This window comes from Solanum lycopersicum, chromosome 6, assembly GCF_036512215.1.
Source record: "Solanum lycopersicum chromosome 6, SLM_r2.1".
NCBI lineage: Eukaryota > Viridiplantae > Streptophyta > Magnoliopsida > Solanales > Solanaceae > Solanum > Solanum lycopersicum.
In genome coordinates this window covers 48,469,556-48,494,766 of record NC_090805.1, presented here as the reverse complement: position 1 = coordinate 48,494,766, position 25,211 = coordinate 48,469,556, and the positions used below count along the sequence as shown (strand labels likewise).

General features: G+C 30.5%; 3 protein-coding genes across 5 annotated transcripts; 2 read left to right on the top strand and 1 right to left on the bottom strand.

Annotated features, from left to right (window-relative positions):
- Positions 1-1,757: 1,757 nt before the first annotated feature.
- Positions 1,758-5,596, top strand: LOC101250417 (uncharacterized). Its single transcript, XM_004241267.5, has 5 exons — positions 1,758-2,101; positions 2,193-2,299; positions 3,410-3,866; positions 4,970-5,088; positions 5,202-5,596. Exons 1-5 carry the CDS (start codon positions 1,886-1,888, stop codon positions 5,398-5,400), a joined length of 1,098 nt encoding a protein of 365 aa, XP_004241315.1. The 5' UTR covers positions 1,758-1,885; the 3' UTR covers positions 5,401-5,596.
- Positions 5,597-8,024: 2,428 nt separating this feature from the next.
- Positions 8,025-12,175, top strand: LOC101250703 (beta-1,6-galactosyltransferase GALT29A). 3 transcript variants are annotated; one of them, XR_011221841.1, is made up of 3 exons: positions 8,025-9,646; positions 10,197-10,329; positions 11,771-12,175. XR_011221841.1 is itself a non-coding variant. In XM_004241268.5 (1 exon), exon 1 carries the CDS (start codon positions 8,534-8,536, stop codon positions 9,701-9,703), a length of 1,170 nt encoding a protein of 389 aa, XP_004241316.1. In that variant the 5' UTR covers positions 8,025-8,533; the 3' UTR covers positions 9,704-9,904. The 3 variants fall into 3 exon arrangements, 1 of the variants encoding a protein (XP_004241316.1); XR_011221840.1 differs by having other exon boundaries at positions 10,194-10,329; XM_004241268.5 differs by lacking the exons at positions 10,197-10,329; positions 11,771-12,175 and having other exon boundaries at positions 8,025-9,904.
- A 2,603-nt stretch (positions 12,176-14,778) lies between these two features.
- On the bottom strand, positions 14,779-19,605 carry LOC101251000 (zinc finger protein WIP3). The gene is made up of 2 exons (XM_004241269.5): positions 17,375-19,605; positions 14,779-15,811 (listed from the first exon to the last, which is right to left on the bottom strand). Exons 1-2 carry the CDS (start codon positions 17,879-17,881, stop codon positions 15,371-15,373), a joined length of 948 nt encoding a protein of 315 aa, XP_004241317.1. The 5' UTR covers positions 17,882-19,605; the 3' UTR covers positions 14,779-15,370.
- Positions 19,606-25,211: the final 5,606 nt, after the last annotated feature.

Here is a 25,211-nt window from a genome sequence, read left to right as displayed (position 1 = left end):
TTGACTTTTAAATTATATTGTAGACATTTATTTAATTTTTAAAAATCAATTCATCATCAATTTTTTCAAGCAGTGTATGATAAAGAAAAATAAGGGAAATTATATATATAATAAACCTTTTTTTTTTATATATATATAGCAAAATAATAATATACAACGTGTAAGTTTACATATAAATTGAGGGAGGGTAGAGTTAAAGGTCAAGTGATTATATCGAATAGACCTTCGACTTGGGTAGAAGCATTTCAAAAAAAATCAAAAATAAAAATAAAATAAAATAATAAGAGGGAAAAATCACAACCAAAAATACTAAAAAAAGGTATGATAAAGTTAAATAAAAATTTATAATTCCAATTAAAATTGAAAGATACTTATCTTAACATCATTTGAAATCTATATTCTTAAGCTAAACAAAATTAATTTCAATGATCTTCTTTTTGCATGGCATATGAGAATTATACCAAAAAAAGAAAAGAAAAGAAGAAGGTACTAAAACTAGAAGTATCAAATATATAACTATCAGTCTTTCTAAAGTAATTTCGCAAATATTTAAATAATGATAAGAAATTGCCTACTTGATGAAAATTAAAATAAACCACATTATTCTTCACAACATATATATAACAATATATTAAACATTATATAAAATAAATTACAATGACAATAAAATATATAAGGAAACATAGTTTTATTCATTAAGATCGTAAATACAAATCTATTAAGCTGTTGATCCTTACTTATAAGATTTATCTTTGATTCAAAGATATTTACTAACATATTCCTCGAACTAAAATAATTTGAATTTGATTTTTTTATGAATATTTCATGAATTTGCGAAATATTCGAGATGTTTTTTCAAGGGAATATGATAGCTTTTATATAGGCATGAATTGAAATTTCAGATCGCGTAACCTCCAAAAATACTAACTGAAATTGAATAACCTTATATAATTCCAACTCAAACTGAACATATTTTTATAGAATATCACAAAAATTCTAGTATCTACCATATGCATTTTAGAAAATGAGTTTTTCCTTTTCATAGTTATTCGATGGTAACCTTTTTCAATTTAGTTGGACGACGAAATACTATTTCAATCTAAAGTCAACTTTATAATATATAATGATAAATTGTTCGAATCGAAGGTGTACACGAATGAATGTTTTCATAGAACAAGTACTAGATTTTTTTTCTTAGATATGCGACAAAATTCTTTTATGATGAGAAAGCATATGTGATTTGCTCAAGTTTACGACGCAATTAACATTTTAATTTTACAACAACATAATGAGTACATTACAATTTTATAAATATGATTCTATGAGTGCTATGTATGCAAACTTACTACTATTTTATAAAGAGAAAAGAAACTGCTCTAGATAATTTTTAATAAGCTCAAATTGTACATGATTAAATTAAGTATAAAAAAAATACAAAAATAAATCAGTTTAAGCTCCAGATCTATTGGAGTAGTATTTAAGGATTATTGTTGAACCCTTTGATAAAATTATAGAACCATTGGTTTTTTCTAATTTAGAAAATGAGAATTGTTTTATCTGAGAGTCTCTTTAAGCTCCAGTTTTATTATTTAAGGATTATTTTTGAACCCTTTAAAATTATTAATGAATATTCCCTATGATAAAGTAACAATAAATTTAATTTGCTATTGTTTCTTTAGTAATTAAACTTTAACTGGGACTTTACAACATTTTCAACAGTTTAGTGGTCAAAAACCTTATATTAAAGAGTTTAGGGGTGAATTCTAACATTTTGTTAGAAAACTTTCCAAATGAGAAAAAGAAAATAAGGGACAATGAAAAACGCAAATGTTTTACTTTAGTCCCACAAAGTTCGTCGGCGGCAGAAAAACGGCGGCCGTGAAAAATGGGGAAGAGCGGGAAGAAGAAAAGTCACCAACAGAACCGTAGAGATAGAGCTTACTATCTAGAACAGGAAGAACCAGAATACCCAGTTGCCCCAACTGTTGAGTCCACTCAAGAAGATGAAGAAGATGAAGAAGAGAGTCAAGATGATCTTATTTCTTCATTTTCAACCAATGATATCCCTTCAAAGTTTTCATTATACCAACAGTCTGTGCAGGCAAGAATACCCATTTGCCAAAATCTTTTCTTTTTAACTAATTAGACAAATTGGAGTAACTTAATTAGTACTTATCTTTTTATTGTTGCAGTCACCAAAAGGGGATATAAGTTATCTGCAGAAATTCTTCTTGATGTACGTAGGTGGGAGGGTGCCCCTTCATTTCCAGGAAGATTTCTGCGGAACTGGTCTTTTGAGGTATACTTTGAACTACCATGTGTACTTGGAATTTATTGGCAATTTTAGCTTATTTGCTGCTCATATGCTCTTTATGTTTAAGTTTCTTGATCATCAATTTGTACATTGCTTGAATATATAAGAAACCGGAAATTGAGCGGATTTTGGCAAGTAAATTATTGCTGAAGATTTAGCCTAAGATGATGAAATACATGCTAATATCTTCAGACTACAAGAGTTAAGCCATTCTCTTATGCAATTCTTGGAAATGTTTAATGTAGCTTAGTGCTTTAAATTGGGTTTTGGTTTACTTTGCGCCACTGAAATTAGCTGCTGGATGGTAGGTTATGTTACGTAACTATTAGTGGTCATCAAAGTCCTTATGGGACTTGATTTCAGTTGAATATTTGAGCACTTATAAAGCTGCAAGTCCAGGGAGAGCATGGCTGCTGGCCTGCTGTCCGATAGCTGGTTAGATTTATGTCCAAGATTTTGAGGTGATGCAGCAGCAGAAGGTTCATCATTTTAGCTTATGTGCTGAACTAGTTCTTTTTCGTGGCTGTCTGTTCTATAATTATATTTTACTTTTAGGGTGACAATTTCTAGTAGCTTGATAATGTTGCTTTGTTGCAATGGAGTTAAACTTCACCTATCAAAAACACATGTTATCCGAAAATTGATTTGAAATTTTTGGTACTAACGTTGTTGATAGCCAACAGTTATTCCCACTGAATATAGTACAATATATTCTCTTGATTGATGTCTTTCTTTCTGGAAATAGAGTATTTTTGCAATTGTTATTTCTTTCAAACTTATATTTAAGCTTACTTCTCAAATTGTCTGTCAGTTTGTCTCCATGTTGAACTAATGATACTAGCCATACTTGTCACACCTGTTCATTGGGACACACACACTAGGTGATTTGTTCTCGTCTATCCAAGTCTTCGTAATGGTGGATAGAATTAACCACACTTAATCTGTGGAATTAGTCGAGGTGCGCACAAATTGGCCCAGACACCATGGTTATAAAAATAATAATTAATGCATAGTTACAACTCATTTCCTGTGCAACTTCATTAGCTAACTCAACTGTTATTGTGTAACACCACCTATCCTGATGCATTTTGGCAGTACCGAATGGCTCCATAGTGATGCTAGGCGCACTGCTATTGGATTAGATTTAGACGTTGAGGCACTTGATTGGTGCATGGAGAACAATGTGAACAAAGTTGGTGCTGATGTCTCTTCCAGAATATTTCTGTTTCATGGTAATGTGTTGCAACCTCTTGAGGCCAAATTGGTTAATGTCTCTACTCAAAATCTCATGCAAAATGTAACACTAGGAGATAGTGAAGATGATTCTCCTGATCACAAATTGATGAAGGATTTTCAATTTCCTGCAAGAGATATAGTTTGTGCTTTTAACTACAGTTGTTGTTGCCTTCATACTCGCCAAGAACTAGTTTCATACTTCAAACATGCCTTAAGTGCTCTGAACAAGAAGGGTGGTATATTTGTGATGGATCTATATGGAGGCACATCAGCAGAGCATGAGCTAAGGATGCAGAGAAAATTCCCGAACTTCACAGTATGTCTATCCAAACTATAGATGATCTTTGTCTTCTTTGTGTACTAGAATCTGGATTTTCACTTTCTTGCCATTTTCTTGTTATTTGATTTCAGCATATAAATTTTTTCTTTTCTCAATTCCTTTTCAGGACAATTCGGAACAGTGCTATAATGAATTTTTTTCAATGTCAACATGTCAATTCTGAGGATGCTCGCATTTCTATGCATTTTTCGTCATTAAATTTTTGGGTTGTTCCTGCTTTTGATCCATTTCTTTCACTATTAACTGCATTGAAACTCCATTTATTTCAATGAGACAGTTAGTCAACTTGCTAATAGAGCCAACAATTCCATAATGAAAAAGCTCCTCCATGATCTATCATCCTCGACTGCTATCACCAAACCCCCTCCCCCCATATCCAACCCTATAGCTCCTCCTCTGTTATAGACATGCAAAACTTATCTCGGTGTTATTAAATAATAAAACACACAAAACCTAACATGTACATGAAATTTAGTATCATAATCTTTGCAAAGAAATTTTTTTTGTATAATCTTTTTTGGCTGTCATTTATTTTAAGGTAAAGACCATATAATAAATGAACTAGTTTTAAGGTAAGACTGTATATTACTGTCATCTTATGATACAGCTCATTCAGCTAGGTACACAACACACCTACCTTAATTCATGTCACAATGGTGGTGTATTCCAATTTACACTAAATGACTTACTTCTTATTGACAACTGGCCTAATATAGTAATTGCAACTGGTCATGTAATGGAGACTGGACAAGATATCCTTACGAATGTTGATGTGATGTGCTAGAGCTTAGTTCCTTTGGTTAATTGCTTCACTTAGAAAAGAACGTGCACACCCAGAGGCCAGAAGTAAGCTTTTGTAGCAAATTGCTGGCTTTAGGTTTCTTTATGGCATAAATTGATATATTGTGATGCATCTGGATGAACAAGGTCCTTTTCTGAAATACAGAAAGGTGAGCCATAATCAGGCCTGTGTGCCGGCTATCTTATGTAATAAGTAACCCTTATATTTGTAAGAACTGTTACTTCCTCGAGATATTCACTAAATGATTGAATTGTAAACTGTGCTCTCTGTCTCACAGTATGTTTGGGAGCAAGCTGAATTTGACATCATTAAGCGGAAAACGAGGATCAGCCTCCATTTTAATCTGCACAAGCCGCAAAGGAAAATTCGCCATGCATTTTCTTATAGCTGGAGACTGTAAGTCACTTCCTCTTCTATTATAGAGAAAACGTCACATCCTCATTCTATTATGGTACTTCTTTTATTGTTGCTGCTCACTTAATAGCATGAAATGTATTTCTTGCGTATAGGTGGTCATTGCCTGAGATCAAAGACTGTTTGGAAGAAGCTGGATTTCAGTCAGTCCACTTCTGGATCCGACATATGCCTGACAGCGAAGATATCAGAAGCACATATGGGCTTGCTGCTGGACGAGACATAAAATATGAAGAGGTTACAAGTTTTCAACAACAAGATTCATGGAACGCATACATTGTAGGTGTTGCATAGCTGCTATATCTGCCTCATTTTCATGAAAGTGGGCTTAGGTAAGACGTTATTCTTCATTTCGTCTGAAGCTAGATCAGCAGATTGAATTACGCGTGTCTTTTTTTGATAAATTTTAGTACACAAACAATGTTGTACCCTCATCTATAAGTTCTTTTTAACTAGGAAGTAATTCAGTTAAGCCTCTGGGATCTCTGAATATGGTGCCTCAGTTCTTCATTGAGAAATAGGCTTATAAACTTCTTAGTATCATAAAGACTTTCAGTTTACTCAGATAATTAGATAGTGAGGCCCCATCAATCAACATGAGCAAAACTGTTACCATATACTATCCAAAAAAAAAATTGGATTTAGCAACGGACAAATTTTGTAGCTAAACAAACAAAAAAATCGGTCAGTAATCCTATCTAGCGACAGAATTGTCATTGATAAATTTAGACTGCATCATTGCTGTAATCATTCATTTATTCCAAAGGCGTGCACTTGACTGAAAATTAGTACAGTAGTATTTTTTGAAATGATAAAAATAATGATACTAATTGATAGGTGCAGGGATGTAAAATTATTATTGGATTCCTTCTGCTGAGTGTTCTCGATTAAAGTTTTAAAAAATGAAAACACAAGTTCCTTTAATTTGAAAATCAAACATCCATTTGGTAATACATCAAAAGAACACTGCTTTTTGTTTAAGCTCAAAATTTCCAAACTTCAAATAAACTATATAGATTCCTCTTCTATCATTAATTAAAAGTTTCAAATTCGAGTTTTGAAAAATAGATTCGTTTTGGTAAGGGAACACTTCATCTTCCAAAAATTTATACGTAATAAGTCTGAGTCCAAAATATGATCCATCCAAATATTTGAGATTATGGACTCTACATTTTAGAAAAGACACCATTCAGTTTTGAATCAATCATATATAAATTTTTACTACTCATACAAAATTTTGAATAAAATTATCAATTTTGTATTTAAAATTCTAACTTCACCCTTTAAATTATGCGTGTAAAAGAAAGAAAAGAAAACTTTGATCAGCAAAATTCATGTGGCGTGTTGACTTATTAAGTGTCAAAGTAAAAGATCTCTTACTTATAATGAAGGAAGACTATAGTTTATAGTATATGGACCTAGGGATTAGAAAAATTGATCCTCATTCATAAGTGGATTAATTAACGCCTAAAGTAGCTTAAAAGCTATGTACTAGTATATTTTACTTACTTATTCATCAACCTAAATAATAATAGTTTATAGCTCTAATCTACTGAGATTATGCGATTTCAATTAATCTGTTATTTTTAGTTACTAAATACTATGTATATGTGTATCATATGACACTTATTTTTAATTAATAATTAAAGTTCGTTTCTCAATCTTTTTCAAACATTTCTCATTTTTCCAGTACAATACAATATTCGAAAATAAACAACGTAGCTAAATCTTGTCTCTTATTGCCACACTGTCCTAACAAAAAGGTGGTCGCCAATAACCACAAGCACATGGTTCGTAGATCTAGCACATTGAATTATTGAACTTCTATAGTACTTAGTACCTACTCGATTCTCTAATTTATTCAAATGTAGAGGATCTCTGAATACTTTCTATCGACAATTTTATTATTTTCATAAATCCAAATGAGTTATTTAAGCGATGGTATAAAAAAAAAATCTGCTCTTGGTGTTAACTAGCTAAGTTTTCATCTTACAAATTCACACTATTTTAACATGAAACATGATGATCATCTCAACCATGTGATTACCTACCAAAACAAAACATAATTAGTATGACCTGTTTGCTTGTGCGTGATGTTTTGAAAAAAATAAGTTCAAGGCATATATGCTACGATTAAAGATGAGTATTTAGACCACAGTAAGCGTTTATTTTAAAGTTATCTTCTTTTATACATTGTGAAATTTTTAGTTTATAAAAAAAAATGTTTAAATAGAATTTCAATTTTAAATTAACGTGATTTGAAATAAAGAACAATCATGCCCTGAAGTAATGATAATGATAAGTATAAAAGCAAATTATTCAAACTTTTTTTTCTCAAATTCTCACACGTAAAAGTTTAAATTGCAACAAGGGTTAATAAGAAATCCATTTGCATACGTTTATAATTAGTAAATTCTACCTAACCTGAATTACTTAATCTTTAGCGTAAGACTGTAAGGTGAACTTAATTAAAAACCTACAATTTCCTAAATGAGAAAAAAAAATTATATGTATATTTTTTCTAACTTTATATATTTCTCCAAGGAAACAAGAAATTAATTTCACTATATCATATTGTTGACGGCAAATCCATAGGCACTCCGCCCAAAACATGCCGTCTTCAATTTATTTAATCTTATATCATGTTTATATTTTAATCATAAATATCACAATCATATTTTAAAATTTTAATTAATCCCACATCAATATAAATTATTGCGACTCGTGAGTAGCTCCATTGAAATACACAACGTAACATTTTATTTTGCTTAATATTTTTAACACATCAAAATAACTATTTTATTTTTAACGTTACATTAATTATAATAATAAAAATATAATTTAAATATGACTAGTAAAAATAACTAAAAAATAAAGAACGATTTCAGACCTCTTGAAATGATGAAAACGATATTCGAAAACAATGACCTGAAGATATTCTTTTTTGGTTGGGTACTACTGGACTAGTAGTTGAATTAAAGCAGGTGTAATTAACGTCTTAATTAAGCGAAACTAAACTTAATTAAGAGTAGTTAATTACTACATTAAATAACAAATTAAAAACCTCAGAAAACCAATAACAGTTAATCACCCAAACCCCATTGTCACTAAAAATTTGCAGTTTCCATCAGTATATCACCATTTTTTTTCTCTCTTCTTCCTCAGAACTATTAGGGTTCTACCCCACCCCCACCACCCCCGTTAAATATCTTGGAAGTTACAGATCTATTGTTGTATTTAAACCCTACCCAAAAACTCATAAATCTTCATATTCTTGATTTTTTCTTTCACTACCAAGTATGAACCAGAATCGTACTCGTTTAATTTCTTCTAGATCTTTACATATCATTTGCACCTACAATCTCTAGCATTCATAAAAATCTTGTCTTTTTTGTATTTTTGTTTTATTTTACTCTGATTATGCTATATGGGTATGATGAAACGGACAATGCGGCCATTGTTCAGTGTATTACTGTTGATTGCAGTGGCAGCTATACTTGTTTTTCGAATTACCCTTCGTTATAGCTCCATTGAGTTGAAAAATGAATACCCATTTGCTGGGAAGGCTGAAAAACCAGTTTTGAATGAGACGCTTTTGAAATATGCGTGTATTGATATTGGGGAACCCCGGTTGAAGAAAGAGGTTGAGGAGTTATTGGAAGGGAATTTCAGAGGACATAACCGTCATAGATCTTTTCTGTCTTCTGGGAAGTATCGTATTGATGTAAGTCCGAGGACAGCTAGAGGGGTATCGGTGCAGCTCCGGTCACCGGAGTTTTATCGTCTTTGGCAGAGTTTTAGGAGGAATTTGCAAGATTGGTTTAGAAATAGGAAGCTTCCTAAGGATGTGATGATGGATTTGGTGAGTGCTGTTAAGGTTCCTATTGATGCACATAGTGGTTTAGTGCGATCACAGAAGAGGTATAAATCATGTGCTGTTGTAGGAAATAGTGGGATTTTGTTGAAGAGTGAGTATGGGGAGTTGATTGATAGTCATGAAGCTGTAATTCGACTGAACAATGCAAGAAATAGGGGATTTGAACATAGAGTAGGTTCAAAGACTACTCTTTCATTTGTGAATAGTAACATTCTGCATCTTTGTGCAAGGAGGGAAGGTTGTTTCTGCCATCCCTATGGAGTGAATGTGGCTTTAGTAATGTATATATGTCAGCCTGTGCATTTCTTGGATTACATGGTGTGTAATTCTTCACACAAAGTGCCATTAGTTGTCACTGATCCGCGCTTTGACATATTGTGTGCTAGGATTGTGAAGTATTATTCGTTGAAACGATTTGTGGAGGGAACTGGGAAGTCTTTTCAAGAATGGGCTCCTGCTCATGATGGAGCTAATTTCCATTACTCTTCTGGTTTGCAAGCTGTGATGCTTGCTTTAGGTGTTTGCGAGAAGGTTAGTATTTTTGGATTTGGGAAATCTGCTTCAGCTAAGCATCATTATCATACAAATCAGAGGGGTGAGCTAAAGTTACATGACTATGATGCTGAGTATGATATCTACCACGATTTGGTGGAGAGACCGCAGGTAATACCATTCATCTCGGAGAAGTTCAAGTTTCCTCCTGTTTCTATATACCAGTGACCTTTCCACTCCTTTAAAGTGAGAGATTGATTGATTATATGTTAAAGTGCACTCTTTTCTGTTTATCTTGTATCTGTATTCTTCCACGGTTAAGACGAGGAGAAAATGTTGTCAAATTGTAATTGTAGGTTATGCAGATTGTTTGGGATACAGCTCAATTGTATAATGAAATCACAAGCAATGAATGAAATCTTTGTTGTACTTCTTTGTTATTTAAGTAAAGTAACTGTACAATGAATTGCACCATTTGGTCTTTACTACTACATGATTTTCTTAAAACATATTGGCACCCAAATAAAAGCATACTTAGCTTCAATATTAAATGCCAAACAATGGTATTGTTGTGTACTCTATGCAACAAGTTCTTGGGACACTGTTATGTACAAACTAGACTCAAATCAAGGTATATGTCTCCTTATTCATTTTGGCTGGAAAAGACTGTAGTATGAAGGTTCATTGCTGCCAATTGATTGATAATTTATGTACCCAGCAGTAAAATTTATCAGTAGCACGCTTCTTAGATCCGTGTGCGGCAAAGCTTCTATAGAGACGAGGCAGGATTGAGCAATGATTGATCAAAGCATTCATCGGGACCAACCATTTGTTGCTGGATTTTTATTAAGAGGGTAAGTAAAAGTTATATTGCAGAAGTTAGACCAGCTCTAAGATAGTAGAGATCTGTTAATGAAGTTGGATTCCATGCACCAAAAAGATCTGAGCTGATGAGCTAATAAAATCTACCATTTACGATAAGCTAATAAAATCTACCATCTACTCTTCTTTGTATAACCATATAATGCTGGATTTTGATTCCATCTATATCTATGTTTGGGTGTGCATTCTCCTCTCGGAGGTTGCTTATTTGACTAGTCTGTCCCTCTTGTCATTAAGTTGGCTGTTAATTATGTCTTATGTACCGAGTAGGTGCTTTACATTTTGATGGGAATTCTAGTGTCTGTTTTGTTAGTTGTATGTAGATTGTGGCCACAGTACGATTGCTTTATTAGAATTTCTCTTGTTCTGAAAGTGTCTATAACTGATATTACATTAGAGTAATCTGAGAAGTGGGTGTTTCATTTTGCATTTTCCTGTCATAAACAACTTAGCCTTTAAGAAATGACAAAGGATGTGTAGGGTTGTGTTCTCTGTTCTGCTGTTCTATACTTCTCCGTATAGAGTGTGAGCACCCCACAAAAAAAAGGGGAAAAAGAAAGAGAAAAATCACAAGAAATGAGAGAGCATATGCTCTCCCACGGGCCTCTTCGAGTATTGTGACAAAGCATGAAAGGGTTTTACTTTTGTATCTCTGTTTAAGCATCTAGTCTCTCTTTTTATTTTATTTACTTCTCGAGCAAACAGGTTGTGTCAGCGATGAAAACACTGTAATACAGTTGCCCTATTCACATTTGTACGTATTTGACTCTACTATTTTGGAAAGAAACACCCCACTACATAACACTAAATACTTGCAATTGTTTGTTCAGTTTTACCCAAGAACTTTAACAGATATACATCAGCCTCATTCAAGTAAGATACCAAACAAACATATAGAAAACAGAATATGGAAAAGGTCAATGGACCAATTTAAAATCTTTAAATCATAAGACAGTTTTGTCTTAACATTGTTAAGAAATCATTTTGGATCATGAACTGCATATTTGTCATATTTAAGTGGATTATCTTTGTGATCGGCTGGAATCAGCCAACTATGTAGACAAAATGCCCCGAATCGATGATTTTGTTTAATCCTTCCTAGAACTTTGCTCCCTTTGTCTTCTCTTCTGAGTATTCGGTGTTATCTATCCAACATTAGGTACAAATAAGGTATTTCTTGTGGAACCTATGCTTTAAGTTGTGATAACTCCTTGATTTCTTCTCCAATTGAAGCAATAGCTAAAACAAAGGAACCTTTCTGGCCTATCTACAATTGTGAGACCTTATCTAGCAGCTTCCGTTAGACCATGTAAAACGACTGAATCTTTCAAACTGAATGCATAAACATCATTGCATACTAAGAAACATAACAATGCTATGTACTACCGTTAGACTTCTTTCATCCTCATACAGGTCACGGGCAGTCAAGTGTATCAGATGGAGCTTACATAGATCTCATGCACAAGGAAAGAAGCTGAATGTAGCAGCTGAAGTATATGTATAAAATCATCTGGTTGAAGTTAGTTAGGACTTGGAACTTGTGCCAGATCAGATTACTTGGTATAAGTTTGTATTGATGAGTTGAGTGCTTGCAACTATGTTAGTTAGCAGCAATTTTGCCTGTGCCAGATCAGATTACTTTGTGTAATGTATTGATGAGTTGAGTGCTTGCAACTATGTTAGTTAGCAGCAATTTTGCCTTTGTATGTACATAATGATTGTTGTGCACAAGTTATTAGGAGAATGAAGAGAACACACTCATTTCTCTTTCAATCCCATGATATTACTCTCTTTCTATTTACTGTTTTTGTGAGAATTTGACGCGTATCAGACCCTATGGAGTCAATTGATGCATCCTAGTGTGATTGTGATTCATATCTACTGGTTGTCTTCTTGTTCTCTGTCAGTTTTAGCTTCATTATTATCTCTCGGTTGCTGTTTGAGATCGAATCTGTGCTTTTCTTCTGATAATCTGAGAATTGTATAGATTTAGTGATTCATGGAAGTAGCTATGGTTGATGACAAATGTTGATTTATTTGCTAAGAATAAAGGATAAAGGTAAGAATGATTCATTTGGATCAACAAGCAGACTTGTATAATGATTTATTTGGATCAGCAAGCTTTTTCAGCCCAAAAATCTACCAACATCTACTCTATTTGTATATTTAGAGGATTTTAATGTATATTTATTGAATAATATGATACTCTAGCGTTAGCCTCATATTAGCTATGCTCAATACTATAATTCTATTGGATTAGATCTCTTGGACCTAACGAAAAGGGCTCTAAGCTCAGCTCACGAAAGCAAGTGTGAGAGAAGCTAAGCATGAAGGTACCACTTCACTAATCGACTAAAACACAACAATCACAACCTTCGATTCAAAGGAAAGCTTTGCTTGCATGAGAAGTGAAGCATGAAGGTACCGCTTCCCTGACCGACTAAAATACATCAATCACAACCTTCTTTGGTTCAAAAGAAAGGTTTACTTGCAAGAAAAGTGAAGCATGTAGGTACCGCTTCTCTGACAGACTAAAATACAACAATCAAAATCCTACTTTGATTCAAAAGAAAGACGAACGATTTGACCACAAGCAAATGATTTGTTCCTATCAGCAATTGAATTTGATAGGGACTTGTATAAAATAAAGACAACTACTATACAGACACACTTGACATTCTAGTACTTGAACTTTGTATAAAGAAACGTAGGGTGCTGCGTCCTAGTAATTTTACCTAAGTAGTATAACATAGAGTAATTTAAAAAGAAAAAATAAATAATATAGGGGGCAAATTTGGACCTTCTCCTCAAGTATTTTTATACATAAAATATCCATTATGACACATTCTGGATTGGATTCAGTACTCTCCAATTTACGTTGGAGCTCCCTTTGGATCAAAGATCAAACACACTTGATAATAAATTTTTTTTTCCGGTGTCTGATTAAATTTGAATCGCTCTATACTCATGTTATTTGGTGGTGACGCTTTCAATAGAATTTTACTATCTTTAACTACGGGACTTTCAATTAATAATGAAACATTTTCATCACTGCATCACAATCAATAAAAATATTATCAATGGTTCAAAATATTATTTCATAACATTTACAATAGTAAAAAGGTAAATTTTCAATATATTAATTTGTTTAAGCAAGGTCATTTTTGAAAGTTTTTTAAAAATTCAAGATCATCCATCATGTTGAGCAGCCACACAATTTTCTCGAAGAAAAGTAAAGTCAAGCGATTCCATCATATGTTTTAAGGAAATGTCACATATAAATCTAATATTAAGCATACAAAAATCCAATATTAATATACAATAAGGTCGAGCCAAGAAATTAATTAAACTAGAGAAATGGGAACCTGCTTCTTTTATATTTCTTCCGACAGAACATAGTGGAGAACCCCTTCTTCTTGACCAATATTTTCAAATTTAGAGAAAAAGAGAACCAAAAATAAATTTAAAAACTTTAATATTTAGCAAAAAAAAAAAAATTGTTTCATTAAATCCAGTCAAAACCAATTCCATGTGAAATTAAAAATTTTCTGGTCTTCCCATTCCTATTGAACATATTATTACTTTGATAATTTGGACTATTTACGCGGAATTTACTGTTTATTTTTCTTAATCGATATACATAGACTATGACCTAATCATATTCACTAGTTATATACATATTATCTATACGCCAACCGTTTAATTTTTAAAATCGATTGAATTTAATATGGAGAATGAAAGTCTTGTATGCAAAGACTGTATCATCAACAATTCAGTCGTTAGTTTCTTTTGGAGTAATCATGTTATTGCATAAAGTTGCGGTCCAGCAACTAATGATATGATTGAACCCTTAACATAGGGTAAAAATTACACAAAAAAAAAGGATATATTTCTTTAGTTGAGACCTCCAAATTGGACTAGGAAAATGTATTACTTACTATATATATATATATATAATCTGTTCAACTTCCCCAACTAAGGTGTGAAAATTCTGAAAAAGATAAAAAGTAAGTACACACTAGCTAGTGGTTGATATAGATATACATGTTGGGACTTAATTGGTAGTATCCCAAACTCTTAATATCCAGGCAAAAAGTTCTGACTTTCACTTTACCTAAGGTACTACACTTTTCCCACTTGACAATTTCACGTTGATACCGCTAGATTATAAGTTTTGTTCATTTTAATTATTTTATGTTCATAAATTATCAAATAAATCTATGAAGATTAAAAACGAAAATATAGTGGTGGTGATAGTGATGATTATGATAGGGGATCGTACGTCGGCTCTATCATTGTAAATCTAGATAATTAGTTTTTTAAAAAGCTAATTCATTAAATAAATGTAAAATAAATAACATTATTTATTGATTTAGGAGGATTCTTTCGAACACTTTATACTTTTAGAAGAGATAAATCAGTGACACAATTTAACTCAAACTCATTACACTATGAAACATTACAAGTTAGCAATGAAGCTGATAAATTTTCTCCAATAAATCTATAAGCAGCATAGCCAAGGAGAAAATTCACCTGCTTCATTTACTTTAATGTTTTATAAGGTCATCACCCTTGTTGTTACAAAATACACAAAATTAGTAAAAATAATAATAATATAAAACCATATATATCTAAGAAATACTACTTATTCATGATCACCACCATGCTAATGCTCCTCAACAAACCCCTCCCTTCTTGAGATCTTTTTGTTGCTGAGCAATTGCCAGGGCTGCACCATCCATCAAACACACACACACACACAAAAAAAAAGTAACATAACTCTTCAATGTAAACAATTTTCACACAATCAAGTCATTTTTACCCGTCGTAGCAGGTAACATATCTTATTTTTAGATTTGAATGACCGGATGGTGTGAAAAGTATTTATATTGATGACGATGTATAAAACTCAAACTCCGTAAACATATCACTCCAAGAGTAGTCAAGAATTTCATTTGAATTAACAAGGGAGAAATTCTTAATTACTCTTGAAGAACAATTTTAATAATCTCCTCAATCATCATCATCACTAGATCCACCAGTACTACTATTAATGCAATACTTTTCTTCAAATCCATCAAGTGAAGGGTGAGGAGAATGGCCTTTACCAAATGACCTAATATGATCTTTAAGTGACCTCTTGTGCTTAAAATCAGAACCACAAACGCAATACCATAATTTCCCACAATTCTTCTCATGTGTTCTCCAATCTCCTTTAACTGCAAATGTCTTGCCACATTTCCTACAACTAAATGATTTTGTACCATGTTTTCTCTTGTAATGAGTTTGAAGTGTCCTAAAATCTTTTAATGGTTTTGCCCTTGGATGGTTGATGTTGTTCTTGCAGCCTTGAGCACAACAATAGCATGGTAGTCTGAGCATTGCTGCTGGTTGTGTTCCTCTAAGTGACTCTGGTCCTTTTCTATATTCAGAACCATGCCCCCACATATGCATCTGCAATCATCAGATCACTTAAAAGATAATTTTTGTTCATAAGGAAAGTTAACCAATCAAAGTCTAATACATTAATGGACATGATCAATGTATATAACTTGAATTCAATTAAAAGATTAAAACTCATGCTAGTTCATTAATGCGCTTCTTAATTTCTTTTTGAGTTTAAACTTCTATGAACTCAAAATGAAAAAAAAATAACTATATAGTTATATTATCAGATTATCTAAAAATAATTATAGATAATTGTTCATAATAAATGAAATGGAAAACTAAGTAACTTGCTATAATGGAATAAAAGCTAAACGCATTGATAGAAACTATCAAAGTATATAAGTTACATCTTGTCTTTTTACTTTATGTTTTGGAGTTTTTTTTGGGCACGTTTAAACCCTTTAATTGTATTAAAAAAATTGTTAAATACGTATGCACATTTTATTACAAACTCAATACCTAAAACGAGTTATGAGTTCGATAACAAATTCAGACGTGATTTGAAATTAGGATTTGCTATCGACAATGAATATTTTTGAATCCCTCAAGAACAAAAAAGGCAAGATAAATAAAAGGAGAAAGAGATAGGACAACAAATCCATTTTCGTTGATTTTTGTGATATCTTTATAGAAATTAAATCAAATTCATAATATTACGTATAGAAAGAAAAGAAAAACAAGAAAAGAGTTATGTAGATAGCTAAAATTTACTTCATTACTTTTTTTTTTTTTTTTAAAAAGGAAGACCCTTAACTTAAAAAAGTGCTACTATGATAGCTTGATTTTTATAATTATTTGCATTAAAGGTAACTTTTAATTGTTTATGGATACTGCAGCAATCAAATAAGAGCAATTTAATGTTTTTTTGTTTTATTAGAAAAGAGTAATGATAAAATGTTTCACGTTCAAAAGCTTAGCTATATATCCAGTTCGATACTATTTAACAAATAATAAAACGAAGAGCACTAAAAAATAAGAATGATCATATCTTTGACTAATAGGAGGTGCATGTGCTTGTCTAATGCTTAATATGTTACAAAATTTTGGGTATAATTAATGAGATCGATGTGTGAAATTTCTAAGATAGGCAATAATAATATACCCATTATAATTTCATAAATGGCTTTGACAATAATAAAATATATATAAACTTTATTCTTATCTAATTATGAAAAACGCGACAATTAGAAATTTTGAAAATATTAAAAAACATACGACGTATGAAGTGAAGATTGAAGAATTAATCTGATCACTCAGTTCAAGCATACTACAATGAAAAAAACAAATTAAAAAGTGATATATAAACCTTCGCATGTATGATTAGTTTCATTGTTATTTTTTAGCATAGAGGTGTTGCTGATCCATTAAGTAATTACTAGTATAAAGAAAATTTAATGTGATTTCAGAATCTAGAGTCAAATAGATTCAAAATAAGACTAATTTTATTATATGTATGTATATATAATTCGAACTGAAAGCAAAATGTTTAAATGATCCATATATACTAACTAAATTCACCTAAGAGAAAATCAAAATTGAGAAGCATGAGTTAAAATTCATGAGACTAACCTGCATGTTGTTGTACCTATTAAAGGTCTTGTTGCATATATTACAAGCAAATTGCATTGGACCAACAAGAATTTGAGCTGGTGTTGGGATCCAAAACCTACTCTCACTATTGAAATTGCAACCCTTATTAATAATAGTACTATATTTCTCCTTATTTTCTTCTTTCTTGTTGTAGCTAAAAGGCTTTGTTTCATCAACATCAGGAAGCCCTATATGCAAAGATACTCTAACTTTCTCCATATTTTCTTCCTTCACTTGATAATCTTCCTCCTCCTTCTCCGTTTTCGGATCGCTTAATTTGCTTAGAAGAGGCAAACATTGAATTTGATCTTGTGGATTGTATAGTTGAGGAAGTTTCAAGAAAGTATTCATGATGGTGGATGAAGATGAAGAAGGAGAAGAATTATTAGATGATGGTTTTAACCATTCAATGAAATTTGGAGTTTGATCAAAGCAAACATCCATATTGTCTTGATGAACATGAAAGTTCATATTTCTTATTCCCATCTTGAGAGAATTAATTAATATGAAGTCTCTCTTCAATTTGATGGTTAATTATAGTGCCTTTTTTAATTTGGACTTTTATGTGGGAAAAGCTCCACTTAAAGGTTGATTTATGGAAAGGGGTTTGGTTCGTCTTTTTTAAGAACTTTTTCCTCTCTTTTCTTCATTCATGAGGTTTTGGTCTCACATAGAAACGGTTGAAATGGGGTGAGGAGATGTTGGTTAGTGGTGGGGTTAGATAATGACATACAAATATGTGCCTCCCTATTGAAGGAGAATCCTATAATACTTACTACTATTTAACTTTTCATTTATATTGTAAATATTTCAATTATCCCTATATATAATTATTTGTAAACCATCATATTATTGTTAGTTGTTATGACAAAGGTAACATTTTAAGGAGACTTTAGGCAATATTCTTTATTAATAATATAAAACATTCTATGTATTATTAGTGTATATAAAAAACTTAAATTCATTTGTTATGTTTGATGTATTTATCTTATATTCTTTAATGTCACTGATTTTGATCGTGAATGCTACATGTAGCTATCTCTTACCAGATGTAAAAGTGTGAAAATTATTCAAACTATGGTAGTTGTATCGTGTAGAATTGATTATCAAGAGTGAAAGGGTCAAATCATAATTGAAGTATCGTAATTTTTTGAGTTTCATATATAAATTATTAGGTGTACGGACTAATTTCTACATGAACGATCATCAAATGTTTCTTTTAATTGAGGTGTGTTTTGCTAAATATTTGGTGATAGTTTAGATATAAAACTTACAATTTTTAATAGTGTAGGTATATGTAAAATTCAAAAATTCGGGATTTAAGTCTTTCCATGGTGGAATTATTTATCCATGTCGAGCGCCAATATATTTTATTTTGGCCTAAGTCATCCACAGCCACTTAAAGTTGTCTTCATATTTCACTTAAACACCTCAACTAAGGAATGTACCTATTGAACACTTAAACCTTAAAAAATTTATACATATTTGACACAAACTGACAATCAATTGAAAAATAAAAAAATAAAAACGCGTGTATCTCAAACGCGAACTCATAAATAATTTTACCAATAATATGATGACTCGTGACATTATATTTAATTTTTTTTAGAACCTCTATTTAATTAATTCATAAAGTATTTTAAAAACTTAAAAAAATCTATTTTTAATTAATGCCTCCCCCCTCCCCACTTTCCTCCTCCTTCTTCGTAAATACCCATTTCTTATTTTCCATGGAGCCGGCGTTGCTCCATCTCTTTCTTCTCTTCCATTGGTATCAGCATTACAATGACACACCGTTGTTGTCTATTCAAGCTAAATATGCATTCTTTTTCATTTCGATAGCATTAAAAATTTTCACTCATTGGCTCCATCTTTTATACATTAGAAACTATTTATTAGAATTGAAAAAAAAATTAACAGAGTTTTGCACAAAAAAAATCTATTTATATTTTTTTTCATCATTGTAAATGAAACTTCTTCAAGATATTTGAGACGTAAATCGATGTAAGAAAGAAGAGGAAAACAGGAAAGAACATTGAGGGTGAGAGAAAGAGAGGTGGAGGGAGTGTGGTGTGCGTGCACGTGTAAAAAAAAAAAGAGATAAAAATGGTGAAAGAATAATATGATAGAAAGAGAGAAGAAGACGACTGTCCTTCTTTTTTTTTGTTATTTAATTTTTTTAAATTAATTTAGGGATATAAATTAAGAAGAAAAAAAAGAAAAGTATTATTTTTAATAAATTAACACGCTCAAAGAAAGTAAATTACACGTTTTTTGCCATGTCAGCATTTTGTGTCTAATAGGAATGACTTTTGAACAGATAAAGTGTTCAATTGTCACAAAGATTAGTTGAGATTTTTAAATGAATTATGCGAACAACTTTGACTGGTTGCAGATGACTTAAGCCTTTTATTTTAAACACAAAAAGTAGTACATGCACCATGTAATTTTTATAAACATTTAGTGATAGTTCACAAAGAAAAGTCACAGACCTAATATAAAACTAAAAAAATGAGATATTTTCGACGTATTTTTAACCGTTCATTCTGTTGTCAAATCTAATAGTTTTTTTCCAGTCTAAGTTTCTTTTTTATTGGTGTACTTGTGTATTTTGGGGTAGTTATCGGAAGACTTTATTCATATGTAGTAAGTAATTGATCGTGTACACCTTAATGCAACATTTAGAAGGTAACTTATTTAGTCAATACCTAAAACGAAAAACTAAATCATAAATTAGATATGTATAAGTGTCATATGCAGATTGCAAGGACTGCAAACAAATATCAATTTATATTCAAAAGAAGCTGCTGAGTGCTGAGTATTAATACCAAAGTCCAATTGTTTCAATACTAAAAGACAGAAAAAATCACATACATATGTAGTAAATTTCTGTGATAAATATTACGCTTGTACCTTTCTATAATAATCATCATCTATACCAATATTTCATGATTATAAGTTTTATAACAGTCGCGTTTATTTTGAAATCAAAATTTCTATTTTACAATTTTTTTTATATTTTTCATTATAACATCTCACTATACTATTAAAAAATTATCTAATAAATAAATAATTTTATTATACAGAAGTTCTGAAATGATGATTATATAAATATAGCTAGTATGTTGATGTAGTTATTATTGTATATAACTTTTTAATTTTATCTAACCATGATTTATAAGGTGTCTCTCCCTTTCAATTTGAAATGAAAAAAGAACGCAACGGAAGTTGCTTTGTCAAAATCATTACGAAGTTCTTTTAGAGCCACTTTGTGCCTTGTTACTTTCAAATTACGTCATAACTCATAACCATGGTTGCTTCCCTTTTTTCAAAAAAGATGACCATATATAATTTTTGTCACTAATATTCAATATTCATTAATATCCACTCTTAAGAAAAAGTTATAATTTTGGATAACTAGTACAGTTATTGTCCTGTGATTAATAGGTCACAAAATCCAACGGATAGCTCCAAACAAGATTTTTATAATTGAAGCTTTGAAGTAGTCTACAGTTTCCGGAATAGCTTAGTAGGTTTGGAGGGTGATCATCCATACGATATGATTCGAAATCAATTCTCGTGCCTTTTGAGTCGAGCACTATCGCTATTTATATTCTTGTGTAGTTTGTATGTTATTACACATTAAAATTTAAACTATATACACCAAAAAAATAGAGATTATAGTAGGTACGGATCGAATTTCGAAGAAAAATAGTCCAAGGAACAGTTTGAGATGTGGTCTAATAAAATTAATCGACAAGATATCATGAAACCGGATTTTCAGGAGATCAAAAAGAATTGTCACCTTTTTCTCTTTTTTCTTTCTTAGTTTCTCATTATTCTCTTAAACTTTTCCTTTTGTAGTATTATTAACACTTTCTGATTCTCTTTTTTTATTTATTTCTTTTTTTTTTTCCCTCAATCTAACCTTGAAATAAAAGCAGTGTGAAAGATAACTTTTAATTGTATGGCTATTAGTTTAATATTTTATTCTAAATAATTTACAGTGCTGTCACGACCATAAAAAGCAACTACTTGGACCTACATAAACTATATCTCTACATTAATGTGTATCATAATTTAACTTGAGAGCTCAATCCAGAAAGAGAAAAGTTGTATTAATTATTAATTACAAATGAACCTTTATAATTAAAGTACTCTTTTTTTAGGTCATGATGAGTAATTTTGTCGCCTACACGTAATTAATAGTAGTAAATAAAAAGGAGAGACAAAGAACTTTGTGATTCTAATTTTGTATGTAATTTGTCTGAAAAATCAATTTAGTTTCAGTTTTTTAATTGTAATAAAATCTAACAGAACTATATCTAATACCTTGTGTATATATTTGCTTTTGTTTTTGTTAGTTTGTTTCAGTTAATCGAACATTAATTGTTTTTCGCCTACTTTATCCAACTTTGATAGAGTATAAAATTTAGGGGTGACAAAATTAATCCTGACATATGTTAGATTTGCATAAAATTACGTGTTTGCACTTAATATATGTTGACCTTTATCGATCAAAAGTTTTTTAATTAGAAACTAAAGTCATTTTTGGACATTATAAACTGTGAGATATTATAATTCGAAAACATAAATTTATATTTCGTGAAAAGATATTTATCATGAATGGCAAAAATGTAAATGATCCCCCGATTTGTCCGAGATTGAATGGGTTATGCCCATGTTCAGCAGCCCAGATAAACCATGAACTAGCTTAAATCTTAGGGAAAATCTTAATCATAGTATTTCACTTTAGATTAAAAAATATGTCTAAAAATTATTGTTTTTTTTCATTATAATCAATTGTTATCGTTATTGATTATTAGAGTAGATGTTTTTCCATCAATTAGTTCAATTTTTGTTTATAAGAACCATGCAACTATAGTGATAAAAACTTTCATTACACATTTTTTTATTCACTAAATTCATAATTTGTTGAGTTTAATGATTTGTAAAAATGACATGATGGAATGTATTTATTTTTTTAGCTCGTGACATTATTTTTCTTCTACTAATTCTATTTTGGAGTTTACCTTTTCTTCTTCTTCTTCTCTCCTAGTATATATGTTATTTAAGCGTATCTAAACAACACAAGAAGCCTAGTAGGGGTTTGATAAAATTTAATAATTCAATGATTTTTGCTCAAATAGTGTATTTAAATTAAGATATTTATAAAAAAAAATATATGTACAAATAATAAGTTTGTAATCGTGTTATCACCGTTTGAAATCTTTGTCAAAAAATTTAGAATCCATTTAATAAAATTCTAACTCCACCTCTAATTACGTTATTCATAAAAAGTCTCAAAATAATGCTTGTTGTTCGATGGTAAAGGAGCAGTTTGTTTCACATTTATCACGTTTAAGACCCACACATAAGAGTGTGTATCGAGCTAAATTAATTTTATGACAGATTATGAGTACATTTCCACTAGAGTTTTTTTCTTTATTTTTTGTTAACATTTCCATTAAAGGATTATTTATATATATATGTGTGTGTTGAATTTGGGTCTTTTTATCTTTTCTATATGGATGATAAATAAATATAAATACACTTCGAATCAGTCCATTTTTATATTTGGCTCATACGTTAAGTCTTATTCGGAGATAAGTGAGGGACTTTGAGCGAGAAGAGATTTTAATTCCTGCTAAAAATTATCTTGAGAAGCTAACTTCTTTTGGTATCCCAATAAATTCGAATTAAAGTGTTCTTACATTTTGGTTCAAATAAATTGGAAGATTTTAAATTTGAATAGTTATTTTTTATAGCTATCTTATCGTGCACTTTAACAGTTTTGTATTTTTTCCAGCAAAATAGTATAGGATATATATGCAGCAAAAAAGATGTTTTTGTTTTTCTCTTCTTCACATGCAACATAGTTGTTGTCCCTTTAACTTGTTCTTAAGCTTTTAGTACAAATTAATGCCTTTTCTCCATAATAAACTTGAGATCAAAGTTCACTTCCCGTGATACAATTATTTTTTCTTAGACTTTTACAACATGAATAACACTAATAAAAAGTTTGGTAATATTTCACATACTTTATAAATTGACTTGTTCAAATTCCTTTTCTTTTTTTTGCTATTAATAATAGGAACAACTTCAATTGATGTTTGATGAAAAACATTATATAGTATATGGTTTAATTTTGTTAATGGCTAATTAAATATGATTTGCAAATTCTAATATTTCGGCCACCATTTTTTATTTTTTTTGTGATTGTTAATTGCAATTCCTAAAATATTTACCCAAAGACTTTTACGATTTTACCTTACACGTTAAAGGTGATGCAATGATTTGATCATTTTGGAGTTAGGAGCACTATATATTATGAAAACAAATTAAATCAAGAATATAACACGGTCATGGGGCAGACTTGTCAAACTATGGAATAATATTTTATTCAGTCAAGTCAACAAAAATTACACCCTACTGAAATTTTCATTATGAAGTGACCCCCACCTTTTTAATTTTCTTCCACTCTATTTTATTTATTAATAATATAACAAATAGGTTAAGTTTTTATATATATATATTTAATAATAAAGAATTTATAGCAATCAGTATAATTTAACTTGTAATAACAAGTGTTAACAATTAAGCGTATTTATAGAAAATTACTTATAATTATTATCACATTTTGTAAATACTTACAATCCTTCAATACATAATTACATTTGTCATTGATAAAATCAATACATAATTATATATATGACTTAAACTCAATTTACGATATTGTGCTTTGTAAATCTCGAGAGAAAATTACAAATGGTCCCTTATGTTTGGGATAGAGTTAAAATAGCCCCTAAAGTATACTCCTAAATAATTTTACTCCTTTAAGTTAGTCAATGGAAATCAAACAAATTTTGTCTATTAGATATAGTGAAAGCTTGGGGGTAAAAAAGACTTGACGATTACCAATTAAAATTAATAGACACAATTTATTAAATATTTAACAGAGAATAATATATGTTATTTTAAATGAATTTAAAAGACTTAAACTATTTAAGATTTATTGCCTAGCTAGTTCGAAAATAAGGAACCAATTGGCATTTTATCTAAAATGTTGACAAAATTAGTGAAAGAATACCAAATAGGTGGACTCATGACTAAATGAGTGTACTACTATTGGAATAGTAGTCTAAATTTTCATCATTACACTTTTAGGCTCTTTCTTAAAGATTTTAACTACCAAGTTGAAAAGAGCAACTTAATTAATTAATCACCATTTATATTTATTTAGGCCTCCTAATACTTGACTTAATTCTATTTAATTCCCCGTGGAATGCGCGTACCTAGTGACGTTTTGATTGCAAAACAATTTCATTCTTTTTTTTTGGTTTCTTTTCATTTTTTTTTCTTTTAAGGTTTTTATTATTATTATTGAAATACACTATATGTTTGGAAAAAAAATATTCTGTTAACGAGAAAGGTCTTATTCTAATAGTTGAAGTTTTTCGTCGATTAAAAATAATAATAGTTCAATGCTTTGATGTTTTTCGAGTAGATCTTTTCTAAAGGAAGTTACATTTAAATCATTATATATATATATATATATATATTATAGGAGATGTATCTTATAGGAGATGTATCGTGATATAAAATATTAAACTCATCAGAAATGTCACAATTCATCAAAAAAGTCATAACTTTTCGAAAAAATCACAACATTTTCATGTCAAAAGATATCTATTTTTAATATAATATAAATAATAAATTTAATAAACAAAATAAATTGAGTATTTTTGATTGGGGGTATTACAGTAATTTAACATTTAGGTTTGGGAGATCATGCTTTTAAGATAGTGTATGTGTA